The 15,504-nt window shown below is 37.7% G+C and overlaps 1 protein-coding gene across 1 annotated transcript; it reads right to left on the bottom strand.

The window, feature by feature from the left end:
* Positions 1 to 4,942: 4,942 nt before the first annotated feature.
* LOC126109568 (ATP synthase subunit beta, mitochondrial) lies at positions 4,943 to 11,271 on the bottom strand. Its single transcript, XM_049914590.1, has 11 exons — positions 11,114 to 11,271; positions 10,009 to 10,194; positions 9,637 to 9,771; positions 8,820 to 8,981; positions 8,415 to 8,599; positions 8,171 to 8,329; positions 7,248 to 7,370; positions 6,863 to 7,075; positions 6,122 to 6,301; positions 5,903 to 6,026; positions 4,943 to 5,269 (listed from the first exon to the last, which is right to left on the bottom strand). Exons 1-10 carry the CDS (start codon positions 11,226 to 11,228, stop codon positions 5,910 to 5,912), a joined length of 1,575 nt encoding a protein of 524 aa, XP_049770547.1. The 5' UTR covers positions 11,229 to 11,271; the 3' UTR covers positions 4,943 to 5,269; positions 5,903 to 5,909.
* Positions 11,272 to 15,504: the final 4,233 nt, after the last annotated feature.

Below are 15,504 nucleotides of genomic sequence, written 5' to 3'. Positions count from 1 at the left end.
TATCTCACAACCTTTTTCAAGTATACCACCTCTTCTTCAGAGTCTTCCCCTTTTCAGATTTTCTAGCTTCACTACCTCGTTCAGACTTCTAGCATTCCACGCTGACTCTTAGAATGTCATCCTTCCTTTAGTTATTCAATCTTTATCTCATGGTAACCTCCCTCTTCGCTGTTCCCTCCCAGGGATCCAAATGGAGACTACTCTGGAATCTTTTGCCAAAGGACAGAGCATTATGACACTTTCAACTACAGGACACATGTCCTGTGGACACAACAGTATATGTCTTAATGTAGTTGTTTTCATTGTCTTTTGTATCCTCATGCTGTTTATGATTGCTGATTCTTTTGCCTTTAGGTGGAGTTCTCCACCCCAAAGGCAAGAGAATGCTTTGAACCTCTGTCCGCTCCTCCGCCCTCTATGACAAGCCGTTGGCAGAATGAGGTCTACTTCTTATGCCCGAAGTCTTCAGCCACCATTGGTAAAGGTGAAGAAAGCTTTCTTCTACAAAAAGACTTTACTGGTATCAGATACTGATATGGGTCTGAGGAAGTTTCTGAAAACTTACACCTCATTATGCCCCTTCCTGAAACCTGGATGCAGATACCCTTTTACCCATTACAGAATTCTCCAAAATCCCTAGCAGTCATTGCCTGCAACTCCACTAAACTACAATTTTAACCATCACTGTATGTCTGTTTTTCTTAGCTATCACAATGTTCACAGGAAACTATGCTGATTCCTTGGTGCAACTGCAGTTTCAACACTTCTCTGCAGTCAAGGTGTATGCAAACTTTCAAAGAACAGTGCTAAAATACCTTCAATCTTTTTCTGTTGCTTCTAAGTTCAGTCCTTACTGAGCTGCTGAAAGGACACTTAACATCCTAATGCACAGATTACCACTGATTCCCAACACATCAAAAGCAGGACAGCGGTGTATGTACCCATCATCCTCCAAATTACCGTAAGGGCGACCCCCTCCCCCCTTGATGCATTCAAGAAAATCCTTTATGGCTAGCCAGTTTTATATTAAACTGTACAAAACAGGTGTAATAAGACACTCAAGACCATAGCCATGCTACACTGGAACTGTGTACACCATTACTTAACTAAGAAATGGTCAGCTTTGTTCAGGCCTATGCTGCTCAAATTTTGTTGTCCTGTTTAATGTGAAGATGGTTCAGGGAGGTTTCTCCACATTCTTCATCTTTTATGTGGGTCCTGAACTAAACTTGACCTAACCACCCCACAACAATATAAGCTTCAATATACTTGTTTAATTACATATTGGTACTGAAAAGTTTGAATCTTAAGAGTAATGTAATAAATTCATTAATGTGAACAAATTTGTTTTATAATCTTAGTGTTATAGACATCAAATCAGCCTTTTTTTAAAAAAGTTTATTCAGTGTTTCTTCACCTTGAAGGGTGTTGTGGCATCTTCATTGATATTCGGCACCATTTTTCCACCTTTGACTCATTTCTTATTTCAGATTTTTAATTTTCAGTTTTTATATAACATTATGGAAGAATGAATACATTTTATAGCTTTAACATGGTAACTGCTGGCAGGCAGCAGAAGTTCATGCACAACACCACATGCCCTCCAGCAGCCACACTCTCCATCCTGTCCTGTGTATCTTTCAAAGGTGTGTAAAGTTGCAAGAAACAAAATTCACAAACCTGCACAAGATTGTACCTGATTATCTGTACACTGGCGTAAAGTCACAAATTACAACTTAATGCACAGTTATAGACTGTATACTGTACTACAAACAGTGGAAAGTGTGGCTGCTGATGGGCACATGGCATAACTGGTTCATCTGTTGCTCACAAAGCTGTCTGTGTTAAACTTCCTGGCAGATTAAAACTGTGTGCCCGACCGAGACTCGAACTCGGGACCTTTGCCTTTCGCGGGCAAGCGCTCTACCATGCTTGCCCGCGAAAGGCAAAGGTCCCAAGTTCGAGTCTCGGTCGGGCACACAGTTTTAATCTGCCAGGAAGTTTCATATCAGCGCACACTCCGCTGCAGAGTGAAAATCTCATTCTGGAAACCTCCCCCAGGCTGTGGCTAAGCCATGTCTCCGCAATATCCTTTCTTTCAGGAGTGCTAGTTCTGCAAGTTGAGCAGGACAGCTTCTGTAAAGTTTGGAAGGTAGGAGACGAGATACTGGCAGAAGTAAAGCTGTGAGTACCGGGCGCGAGTCGTGCTTCGGTAGCTCAGATGGTAGAGCGCTTGCCCGCGAAAGGCAAAGGTCCCAAGTTCGAGTCTCGGTCGGGCACACAGTTTTAATCTGCCAGGAAGTTTCATATCGGCACACACTCCGCTGCACAGTCAAAATCTCATTCTGTCTGTGTTGTAGAATGCCCTGGATTTAATATGAGGATGTAATTACAGATTACTGATTAAATGAGACCACTATATTTCTATAACATAAAAATATGTACTTCACAAATATAAATGAAACGTGGTTTCCATTTAGACGTCAAAGTAATCTACTTGAAAAAATACAAAGTGGGTAACTGTCAATCTTCAAACTTAGGGCACAACCCGTTTCAAAACTTATTGTATCATTTGTATAAAAAATGGCTGCTTTTCATCTTACCACCTGCTGGAAAAAAAAAAAAATTATGTGGATGGCCATGACTCAGGTACAGTTGATCTGTGACTAAGTAGCAGTGAAAGGGAAAAACAGGTAGAAAAAGAGTAAGCAAAACATTGTGGATGTTGGTTGTAAGTTACACCAGACTGCTACAAGTTAGGAAAACAAAGTGTATGGTATAAAACCAGTCAAGACCCATCAATTGCAGCAATGGCAACCTCTTTCACTGCTCAGTTATAAAGAATCTAACATCCACCTGTGTTAGGTAGCAGCCTATTCCCGTTGTCAAATTATTCCTAACATATGCCCTATTTTACACATGCTCATACCATTTTAACGAGTTAACTGCCACACAGTTATTGATGTTTCATCACCAGACCAGTCAGTGTGCTAAGAGTGTTCAGCAAATGTCACCACATACTTACCACTATTTGTCTTTTTCTTGTTGATATTTAGGAAGATATTTCCCTACAACACACCTTTGACCATGGGGAACTTTTTTGTACTTTGCTTCCTTGGTTTTGAGTCACTAACATTTACACACATACTCTAAGTGCAACACTGGATTACAAATATTTTTATATACAGAATACCCCCTTTCAAAAACATGTGGGCCAAGATTGCCAAAATTCGTAGCAACGCCTGAAGAAATGCTTCATCCTGTCCAAAAGTATACCATGGATCATTTTGTAGCTCCCTTCACTTTTCCTTCAGTGACAATTACCATGAGAGCCATACTGGGAACTGATTGTACTAACTTTATATGAAAAGTACATGCTACTTTAGCCTAAGATTGCTATATCTTGTTTTTGCTGAAGAGCACATGGAACAGATACAATATTACACAACCACAGCAACAAATTTAAGTGTTGCTGTCTGTCGCATTAACAAATCTGGAACCTGAGAACAGTTTCTGAACCTGTCTAGAAACTCTACAACTACTGAATGTCAAGAGACTACAAGGACATTCACATTACACTGCTGAAGAAAGGAAACTGATGCAGTCCACAAACCAGAATTCCATGTAATAGCAAATCAGAAGTCATGGAAACTGTTACTATCAGTCCTAGGAGTACAACAAGATAAATTTTAAGTGGGGGTGAGTTTATGGACAGATATTAGTTTTAGTTTTTTTCTGTTTGTGACAGCTCCTGCCCCATAATAAAATACGTTAACATCAAAATGGAAATACTGGACCTAAAGAATAGTTGTATGGAAGTCTATCAAAAAGTTTGAACTCTAGAATGAACATTTAAGGCATCATTTGCTTGAATTCTTACTAACCAGTATGCACCGACATTTCCCACATAATACTACAATTGTCTTTGAGCACAACTGCAGCTCACCAACTGTTTCACTCTCACAAATTGAGCACTTCATCTTTACTTCAGAAGATGAATTCAAAACCCTTTACGAAGTCCAGAAGTGTACAAATGTCAGATGAATTTCATTTAGTGCATTGGATAAAATTGTAAAACACCTTCAGAGTATATTGTAATTAAGTATCTGTAGATAAAGGCTATCAATTCTCGAAAGCCAGTGTCATTTTGTTAACATGCTCTATCTAAATGTTATACTAACTGGATGGACTTAATATACGAAGCTTGACCATTATGCTAGGCTGAGTCTGGAATGGTTGTAATGAGCAACATCTAAACTGCAAGAAAAATCATTTGCAGACAGATTTCACACAATCCACACATTCAGTTTCATTTTTTTTTGTTCTTTTTCCTTTTCTGCAACTCCTATTTCCCTCAATCTTAGTATTTCTTCCTTCCAGAACTTTGAAACTAACTGAACCGTGCATTACCTAGCATATTAAGTTTTAATACGCAGCAGTGTAATTTTTTTTTGTTAAAATAAGTCTAGATTACTATATTTTATTAATGACCAGTTTTGACTTCATGTCTAAGTCATCTTCAGAATGATCATTTGGCTGCTGCTGGAAGTTACTCTGATGCTCATGCAGCAATGCAGTCATAAGCTGCTGAAGCAGTTTACAACTGTGTTGACATATGAGCTTCAGAGGAGCCACCAACAGAAAAAAGTAGTGCTGATTCTGAAGCTTACTTCTACATGAAGTCAAAATCCATCATTAATAAAATTTCACTGCAACCTAGCCTGCTGTCTTAACCCACCTGTAACACTACTTTGGATCATGTTGTTCTACTTTAAATATTTATCACTCATCCAATTTCAAGAGAACAGATGCTACCAAAATCTAATTTTGTATGCATTAGTAATTCTACTATTTATAAGAATGGAGCAAACTGCTTAATTTTATAACATAGCCAAGTGCACTACAAACTAATCTTTCTGGCTGAACAATATTACAAACCAGATTTTAAGCAAGTTATTTATTAACTGATACAGTTATTCTATGAAAACAGCTGTAATGTTCAACAAGTACAAATACTGAACCATACCATTTTATAGTCTTTTTCATCAATGTTTACAACATAAATATATACATACACAGACTACAAAATGGGCAAACCGGAATTTTTCTTCTTCAGCTGACTAGCCAAAATGCACTGATAAATTACTTCTAACAGCAGCATGGAGTGATGCATCACAACAGGGTAATGGACACATTACATAAAAAAATCAGATAGTCACAAACTGGACAATCCACAGTTGTTCGATTCTTCTTACACATCACGAATCACCTGGCAACACAAATTACAGAGAATATGTAAGGCAATTTAGAAGTATCCTTAAATCCTAACAGACATAAATTTAACAGAACTGCAGGTCAAAGACTGCATTTTCATGGATTACATTTTTGTAACCAATCCTCCGGCATTTATAATTTTTATAGCTAAAAAAGTAGGTTTAGCATGCAGCCAACACTCGACAATACTCTTCTTTGTATCTGCCAAATGCAACTCAGGCAATGGTACTGAAAACTCTTGTCACTTGACTATGGAAAAATCAATCACCAAGTCATTTTAATCAACGTATCTAATCAATATTTGTTAATACCTCACTACCAATGCTTTGAAAACCATGTAAAAATATGTAACAAAAATGCACAGTGATTACTATCACCTAAATTTATGAAGAAACTTTCACTTAATATGAAAGCTTAAATTACCTGCCTTTCTGAAAACAATTAGATCTGGAAACACCAGTTAACACTGATGAAATATTAATAACATAAAACACTTCAACCATGTGAAAACAGGGAAGTTTGCAGGGTTGTGTGTTTTGGGCAGCTATTTCCATGAATCCAAATGGGAGCCATAAATGTTGAACCTTTATTGATAACGAAATGCATACAATAATTTAGTGACACGTACTATTTAACTACGACGATTCTGCAAGCTTCTCAGCCTTCTGAACAACCTCTTCGATGGGCCCCACCATATAGAATGCTACCTCAGGTAAGTGGTCATATTCACCATTCAAGATCTGCTTGAAACCCTGCAAACACATGAAATACAAAGAGTAAGTTTATGATAACTTCGAATTTTTATCACCAAATCTTCAGGTCACATGTTTCTAAAAGTCTGAATTACCTTGATGGTTTCCTCAAGAGGGACGAGTTTTCCTGCATGGCCAGTGAAGACCTCAGCCACCTGGAAAGGTTGCGACAGGAACCTCTGTATTTTCCTGGCTCGAGCCACAGTCAGTTTGTCCTCCTCAGACAACTCATCCATACCCAGGATAGCAATAATATCTTGCAGAGATTTGTAGTCCTAAGAAATTAAAACCATTCGTTACTTGCGCACTAAACAAGAAAAAAAGCTGGTTTTAGTCTACAAAATGGCAAATTATGCAGACTTACTACAAGCTCTGCAGATTTTCATCTGCGAGCTTCCACTAAAGTACTTTGCAGGCCAGCTAGGCAAAAATCAATGAACCTGTATATTTTGTTAACATTTCACAAATGTAAAAGAAGTATTACAAAACTGCTTTGTTTGACAACTTTTGTTGTTGTTCACAGCAATGAGGACCGCCACTTAAAACCTGTAAAAGTAACACTAGCCGATTTTATTGAAGTGTGTTATATGGATAATTTTACTACACATTCCAGAACTTTTAAGGGCCTATGGGACGATGTGTCTTAACAGACTCACAATACTGAATCAAAATTCCTCCAAATGATCAAGTATATTTTAAATTTCAAATGACATCACATTCTAACGACTCAAGATTTGAAATAAAACAGAAGGGTAATATAACAGAAGGGTAATATACATTAACTACTTTATACTGTTTGCACTAGTAAACTGGAATACTATTTCTAAAATATTTACCTGCAATATCTTTTGTACTCCTCGAGCAACATTGTAGTGTTCCTGACCAATGATGTTAGGGTCCATAATTCGGGAGGTGGAGTCCAAGGGATCCACAGCAGGATAGATGCCCAGCTCAGCAATAGCACGCGACAATACAGTCGTGGCGTCCAAGTGAGCAAATGTGGTGGCAGGAGCGGGGTCAGTCAAGTCATCAGCTGGCACATAGATGGCCTGAAAATCGAAGTGACAGATGAAATTTTTGAACAAGCCTTTATTTTGAAATTGAGCTATGGGTTATGTATCAACTCAAAGAATGTTTTCATCACTTCTATATTATGTTACAAATTATAACAAAGCAAATATCAAAAATATTTACGAAGAATGAGCCTTTAGGTAGGCATACCTGTACTGATGTAATTGACCCCTTCTTTGTGGTGGTGATTCTTTCCTGCATGGTACCCATGTCAGTGGCCAGTGTGGGCTGGTAACCTACAGCAGAGGGGATACGACCCAACAGGGCAGATACCTGGAGAGAGACACATTGTTTAAGATACAGTATATTATTACAAGTAGCTAATAATTCACATCAATTTCTAGGAGATCCAACTGAATCAGATGGGCACATCTTAGATGCTTCTATTTCAACAGCAGCAGCATCAAACTCAAACAGAATTAAACACTGAACTAGTTTGGAATACAAGTATCCCACAAACCAAGTTTACATGGTAGCTATCAACTAGAGGATGTGGTTTACAATGTCAAGAGTACACAAAATTTTCAAATTTCATTCCAGATAGCAATGAATTATTTGATACATACTCCAGATAATTTCTGCTTCCAAAGCATTCCGCACCTCATGTGTCCTAAATACAACGAGCTAATTTGGGTTTCATTAATGCACCCAAACAGCAATTTTAAGGAAATTATTCAAACAAATGGGATTATGTGGTCAGTGTGAAATGTCATCAATTTCTATCACTGAATGTTTCAAAGTGGCAGAAAATATTCCCTCACTACTCACTGCACATTAATGTTCAGCCTATATTGCTTTCCTACTATTTCTTTGACTACTGATAAGGGATGATTTAAGGTAAGTTACAGACACTGTTTTTCAAATTTCTGTCAGCACGCCTGCCTCAATGTAGTTAAGATTGATGAAGCAATATGTCTATACCTAATTTTTATCACCCCTATAATTTTTACTTCATGAATCAAAGTCTGGCATAACATAAGAAAATTCATGGTCTTTAGAACTATTATGGCACAAATACCGTTTATGTTTCTACAGAACATTTTACCACAGAAGGTGACATTTAAGATTCTTACCTCTGATCCAGCCTGGGTGAATCTGAAGATGTTGTCAATGAAAAGCAGCACATCCTGTCCCTCCTGGTCTCTGAAGTATTCTGCCACAGTCAGTCCAGTCAGCGCAACTCTAGCACGGGCACCAGGTGGTTCATTCATTTGCCCATACACCAGCGCTACCTGCCAGAGAAACAAAAATTGAATGACTTCCGCAGCATCCAAAAAAGGTGTTTCAGGTGGTTAGAACTGTACAGGTGTATTTTACCTTTGAGGTCTTGTCCTTCAGTGAGATGACACCAGACTCAATCATTTCATGATACAAGTCGTTACCCTCACGCGTTCGTTCACCAACACCGGCAAACACTGAGTAACCACCATGGGCCTTGGCAACATTATTGATCAGCTCCATAATCAACACAGTTTTGCCTACACCAGCACCACCAAAAAGACCTAAACACAGTATATGAACTCAATTAAGTCCATTTCATCCAGGAAAACCCTTCCAACTGCTACAATCAGTTTCTTTAGTCCAAGCTGTAAAATTATTTAACAACACTTTGCAAATGAAATAAGGATTGAAGTATAAACCACAATTCGTAACACTAACTGTTTGGTCCTACCTTTCTTGAACAAGACAGCAATATTATGGCTATTATTATGTCTTACTTACCAATCTTTCCACCCTTTGCATATGGAGCAAGTAGGTCCACCACTTTGATGCCAGTAACCAGAATCTCTTGCTCCACACTCATGTCCACAAATTCAGGAGCATCAGCATGGATGGCAGCATACTTGTCAGTGCTTATGGGCCCCCTTTCATCAATGGGTTCTCCTACAATTCCACAAGTATTTAGTAGAATTTCACATTTCTTACTTCTTAGGAATATCCTTGATCACTTTTTCTATTATCAATGTTAACACAAAATATAAGTAATTATCATTAAAAAATTAACTGTACTCAGAATTAAGTCATCATCAAACCTATTGTTTTCAATATTTAAGCATTGCCTCATACAGATTTTCAAACTCATACAGAATCAAAAATTAAAATTTAACTAATAACTTCATCTGTCACAAAAATTACAGATATTTAGCAGTAAATGTTTCCAAAGTTTCTTTAAAAAATACCATTGAAGGATATTTAAGTTTTTGCCATCTTCTGCACCACAAGTTATGATTACTAAGTCATCTTGACAGGGCATAACATGTATGTGCTTAAAACAAAATTACCACTTGCAGTCATACTAATAACTGCAGTAAGTTTGTTACATGCTACATGAACATCTTAGTTCACTGGGAAGTATTTTTAAAATGGCACAAATCACTGCCAAGGCATAATTGAACTTTGCACTATTCCCTTTACTCTCGTGCATATGCTACAATGGCATCAATTTTAGTCTTCTACAATGACATGCCAAGTATGACTTAGGAAGGGGTCAGGTGAATTTACCACATGAAATATCCATTTCAATATTTAGAAAACTTACCAATGACATTGATAATTCGGCCCAAGGTTTCTGCACCTACAGGAATACGAATGGGTGAACCTGAGTCCAGCACAGCCTGGCCTCTCACAAGACCCTCAGTACCATCCATGGCAATTGTTCGTACTGTGTTCTCACCTATTTCAGATGAAAACATTTGTAACATTACATTACAACAGCACATGTCAAAGCTACATCTACATAAAACATGCCTTACAATTCATTAAATAAAAGCTAGCACAAAGAAATAGCATATGTATCAACTGATACCTACAGACAAAGTTGACAGAAGTAAAGTAGTCAGCCTGTGGCATTACAATAACAAAACAAATTTTACTCTTGAAGTGATGTTAAACACTGTTTCTAATAACATACCAAGATGCTGGGCCACCTCCAACACCAGCCTTGGTGTTCTGTTCTGCACTTCCAGAGCATTGAGGATGGGTGGCAGACTGTCTTCAAACTGTACATCCACAACGGCTCCGATTACCGCCACTACCTTCCCTTGAGCACCTGCAGATTTTGCTTTGGGCTGAGTTGCTGCCCATCGGCGCTGCTGGCCTGTTGGAAAATTCCCTTATATTTATCAAGAAAGGCAGAATGGGAAAATAATGGCAAGGTACGATGAATTAAATTTACAGCATGTAATAAATTAAGAGTGATTATCTTTATGAACAGGTTTCTACATGTTTTCGTAAATACTGAACCCCCCCCTGAAATGGGGCATATACAACTTCTTGGGCCAGCTTAAATACAGGTCTAAACTAGTCAGTTTTATCCATAAAAAATTATAACAAAGGTTGGAAAATCAGTCAAAGATCTAGAGGTGATCCATAAACATGTTCAGAATGGCTGCGGTCCTTTAAACTGCCCTTTCAGTTCGAATACTTTCTCGTAAGATTATTACTCCAAAAAAAAAAAAAAAAAAAAAAAAAAAAAAAAAAAAAAAAAAAAAAAAAAATTGCCTTTAGCGTGTTTCAGCGCCGAAAGTACTGTCGTAAACCTGTTTTTCTTTCGTTAAAACTCAAACAAAAATCTTTTCCGTCGATGGAGACGAATTCCTTCCGCGGAAGGTGTGTACGAAATTGCTTATGAACGTGATAGAATCCGAGACAAAACAAAAAACGTCACTGCAGTTTAATTTTCAGCTCTCTTACGACCACTGTCTGTACAGGTCAACGAAGAAAAAAAAAACTGGCTTTCACGTACTAAAGCTACAAGAAGACCCGGTACATATTGACTCACTGCAAATATGATAAGTGATTTGCTACCAAAATTACAAATCGACATTAACGCAACGTAAAAAACCTACAAATACAGACTCTGAATCGTCAAAATAATATAAGGAAAGAACCACATATTTCGACACACACTTAGATCTGGCCGTTACCCGCAAGGTACTCCCATTACCGCACAGCCTATAATTATACTCATTCAGTAACAAACTTCAAGCACGATTAAAGACTAAAACTTTACTTACTATTCGTAGATAAAGCTGATAATGCATTAACGGAATCATTTTGAAGTTTATTTGCAATGAAAGAGGGTTTAAAACCCTTGAGTAAGCCAGCAGTCGCTCTCACTACGCTCGCCATCTTGAGACAGAGCCCATCCGAGAGGAAGGGACAAGTGGATTGATCGCGGAAGCAAGGGCGTAGGGTCAAACGTGATGGGCAACAGTCTTTCGTATTTGAGAACGGTTCAACCTGCTTCTTTTAAACAAAGATTTGTAAACTATAAACAAAAATATCATTTCATATCATCTATCGATTATGAATAAATACAGTTTATGATATTAACAAATATGCGCTTGAACCTCATTGTATTACGTAACGAATAAAGTATCGATTTTTCAGTACGATCAAATCTTTGTAATCCAAAATTGGAATTTCTGCGATGAAATGAGTATAGATTCACACGACTTATATTCTTTCAATATTTACATTCACTATGATGTGACATATACTCATATTAAAGAACTTTTGCAACCACCTTTTTGGGCCTTCGATATATTTCGATATATATAAAAGTAGTCAGCAAGACAGGAAGGGGTAGGTTAAAACCCAAACTAAGATCTATTTCAGCCTCAAATAACTTGAAAACAAAGAGTAATTATGTCTGCACAAGACAGTTTCCTTTTTATACATCGACAATAATGTAATTACTTAGTGCAGAGGTGATGATTACTAGGCTTTTTATCATTGAAACGATCGACAATGCAGAATATTTGCATCCCTTATGAGTAAAACACCTTGTACGTCCAACTCATCTATTGCTTGAAAAATAAGGAGCCATTGACCCAATTTCCTTCTTTAACTGAATTACAGTTTCCACTGACGAACTACTAGATCTTCCCCTTTTCCTCTGTACATCCTTATTATTTTCCTGAAGACAAGCAGCAACATTAGCTTTTAAGTCCCATTGGCTGAGCTGATATGACTTTCTCACCTTGCAACCTGTACAGTCCTTCTGTATAGCATCCAAACATTGATTACAGTGAGATCAAGTAAGTGAAATGCGAGTTCTAAATACCACTTCTTTGATCAGATCTTGATGCGATACAAAGCAATCAGCGAGTCCAATTGATCGCCCCCCCCCCCCCCCACAAGGTTCTGACTGTAATAGCGAACAATACTGGGGCATTCAACAATTATTTTTCTTTCTTTGTACGGTCACTTCTTTCTACTGCCCATGTTGAATGAGCATAAGCAAAAGTACTGAGAAAATGAACAGTTTTGTAATCGTGACTTTTTAATGCACTAAAACTACTGCCATCTATTTCAGATAATGTTCATCATAACTCCCTGGACCCTTCTTTTTCATCTCTTTGTCAGAAGTGAACGTACAACCTTTAAGTTGATGAAGTATCACTGTTCATAAAGACTTAATACCCGCTTTTCTAGTTCAACAACTAACCAAACTCCTGTGAACCAATTATCAAAATACAGTTTCTATGTACCACAGAAGCCAAGCAAAGAACATTTTCATTCACACCTATATCAGGTAAAGATGGGTTATGCTCTGCTTTCCCTGAATATATCTCTAAACTACATGCAATTCTATTTGAATCACAGGAGACAAATCCTTTGTAACCTCTTTTCAGGTTTATTCTTCACGTTATTCTTCAAGCTATGTTTTCCCTTGAAAGGCATCGTCTGTTCGTCCAGAGACAACGTTTCAGTCATAGGGATATTTTGAAAATTTTCAAACAGCGGCTTCAGAATGCGACTAATCTTATACAAATTGTCAACTGGATCTATATTATCACTGAAAAAAGACTCCTAATTTTAGCTGCTCCCACCTTCCATGGCTCATTATGTCATCAACAGCTTAAACCCGACTAGTGGTTCTCCAATATGTATTAGGCGATGAAAATCCATAAATGGGCATATACAGACATATTTATTAATATTTTTGGTTTCGAAACGTCTTTCCCTATTGCTTATAAGTTGGTCTGATACACAGCATTTTCCACAATTTTATTGTCTGTCAACTGCCTGAAATAGGTCATGAGTAGACAAGCTTATTCTGGTGCACAAAGGAAAGAAAGAACTCTCCCATGGCTGAATAGTACGAATAACACGATTGGTAGCACTTATCCAGTCGAAACTGACTTGAACTTCATTACTAAAGTTCTAATTATCTCTTTCATTATTCACAAATACACCATTATCAGCATCCTCTGTACTATCATCACCACTCTCCGCTATAATTATTTTTCTTTAGCGATTTTTTACTATTCCAGTATTGTACCCACGATTTGAAGCTAAGACAGAGTCTTCTGATTCATACTTGAGATAGGCCTAACTTCTTATTTTTAACCTTTCTTCCTACAGGGAAATGTAATGATAAAATCTGATGTGACTTTGGAGGCACAGTGAGAAGTAGAGGAAATATAAGAAGAATTTGTATACTTCATTTTTAATAGCTTCATCATAGGTGATAGACACAGATAAAGATTATATTGCACCACATGCATCTAACTTCGTTTGAAACTGTATTTAGCTAAAAATCAATAGGGTCACTCTTCGAGTAAAAAAGTTTCACTCTAAATTTGGTTATGGCGCCCATAGGCCACTTGACTTAATAAATCCTTTGAGATGTTCCTTTATGGCTTTAATTCGTTTGTTAGGAAATTTACATTCGATGGCCCAACTTCATCAAGCACTTTGTCCATTGTTTCTTTGATGCTAGCTATTTTTGGCAATACCATTGATACAAGTTCAGATGCAGCTGTAACGCTCATGCTATTTAAAGGCTTTGGCTGTAATGTTAATTTATCTTGTGCATTCTACTGGATTGCTAAAATGGCAACAAAGCAACAGGATTCATTTTTCTTTTTCTGATCTGTTGTTAGTCTTCATACAATCAAGCCCAATGCATTCTGTTTCACTACTTTAGCTTTATGTTGGAGATACAGAACAACAGCACAAGGGCCAGTTGTACAATCTCGGGATAAATACAGACCTGACTAACTGAGGAACAGGCTAACCACTGGTCAACTTTGAGTTCACGTTGTACATCGCCATTTCATTCCTCAGTTAGTTATTCCCTGATTGCATTCATGGCAATAGCTGAAGAGCACTCTGGATATTTTTGCGTGTGTCATTTCATATTTAGGTAGTCGCTGTCTGCAGAAATAGCATGTCAAACATGAGTGATAAACGTTCCAGATAGCAAAAGTTTTCGCTCGAGGATGCCTTGAGGCTGGTAGATTGGTTGGTTGGTTGGTTGGTTGGTTTGGGGAAGGAGACCAGACAGCGTGGTCATCGGTCTCATCGGATTAGGGAAGGATGGGGAAGGAAGTCGGCCGTGCCCTTTCATAGGAACCATCCCGGCATTTGCCTGGAGTGATTTAGGGAAATCACGGAAAACCTAAATCAGGATGGCCGGACGCGGGATTGAACCGTCGTCCTTCCGAATGCGAGTCCAGTGTCGTACCACTGCGCCACCTCGCTCGGTGAGGCTGGTAGATACTGTGAATGAGTTCAAGAGTATAGAAGAAAACGCGAAAACTGTTTTGGTCTCATTCGTTGAAAATATTAGTGCAAAACATTTAATTAAACTAGTAGGGTACATACTTGTATGTATAACTTCCTATCTTGAATTTAGTTAAATGACCAGGTACTTGCAATTTCACTAGTACGAAATCTTTCTAGATTTTTCGCATAAAGTGTACGAAAAATTATGCAATAGTTTCCATTCACGAACAACTTCACACACATTGACAAAGCAGCTACAACAGACATACGATGATTTATTATTATTCTAATTATTTAAAGAAAGAAACACGTAAATATTAGGCACAGAAAATGTAGCAGAGGCAGTAGATTGATGACGCCCCATATGTGGAAGGTAAGTTCCAAACTCTGTACAATAAAATACCAGTTTTGATAAAGATGTCAACAGAAGGACGCCACAATCATTTCGATTCAGATGCAACATTTTTACATGATAGTAATCCTTCGAACATAACTGTAGGGTAGATGGTGAATTGTAAGTAGGCACATAAATAGAAGCCACTGTGAAATGCGGTCTGCTTTGTAAATTAATTGGTCTTTACAGTCTCTCCAACGAACTGTGACAGCATAGACATCATGGAGATTGATTTGACTGAAAATTTTGAAAGGTTTTACTGGCTAGCTTGCTGTTGTATTTACGTCTTAGAATGATTCATTCATTACGGCAGCAATGGCTGTTATACAGAAAATACCCTTGCTAAATTATTGAACACTATTTGCGCAACCACTTTTGCAGTTCTTGGGCATATATAAATCATGTTTCTGTGATGTGACGATTATTAATTATATTGAGGGTATATACAAAGAATAAGATGCCAAAACTTACAGTAAGCATTCATTATCTTTTTTT

This window comes from Schistocerca cancellata, chromosome 12, assembly GCF_023864275.1.
Source record: "Schistocerca cancellata isolate TAMUIC-IGC-003103 chromosome 12, iqSchCanc2.1, whole genome shotgun sequence".
Lineage (NCBI taxonomy): Eukaryota > Metazoa > Arthropoda > Insecta > Orthoptera > Acrididae > Schistocerca > Schistocerca cancellata.
The sequence above is the reverse complement of the archived record's forward strand: the minus strand, read 5'-3'. Positions and strand labels throughout refer to the sequence as shown.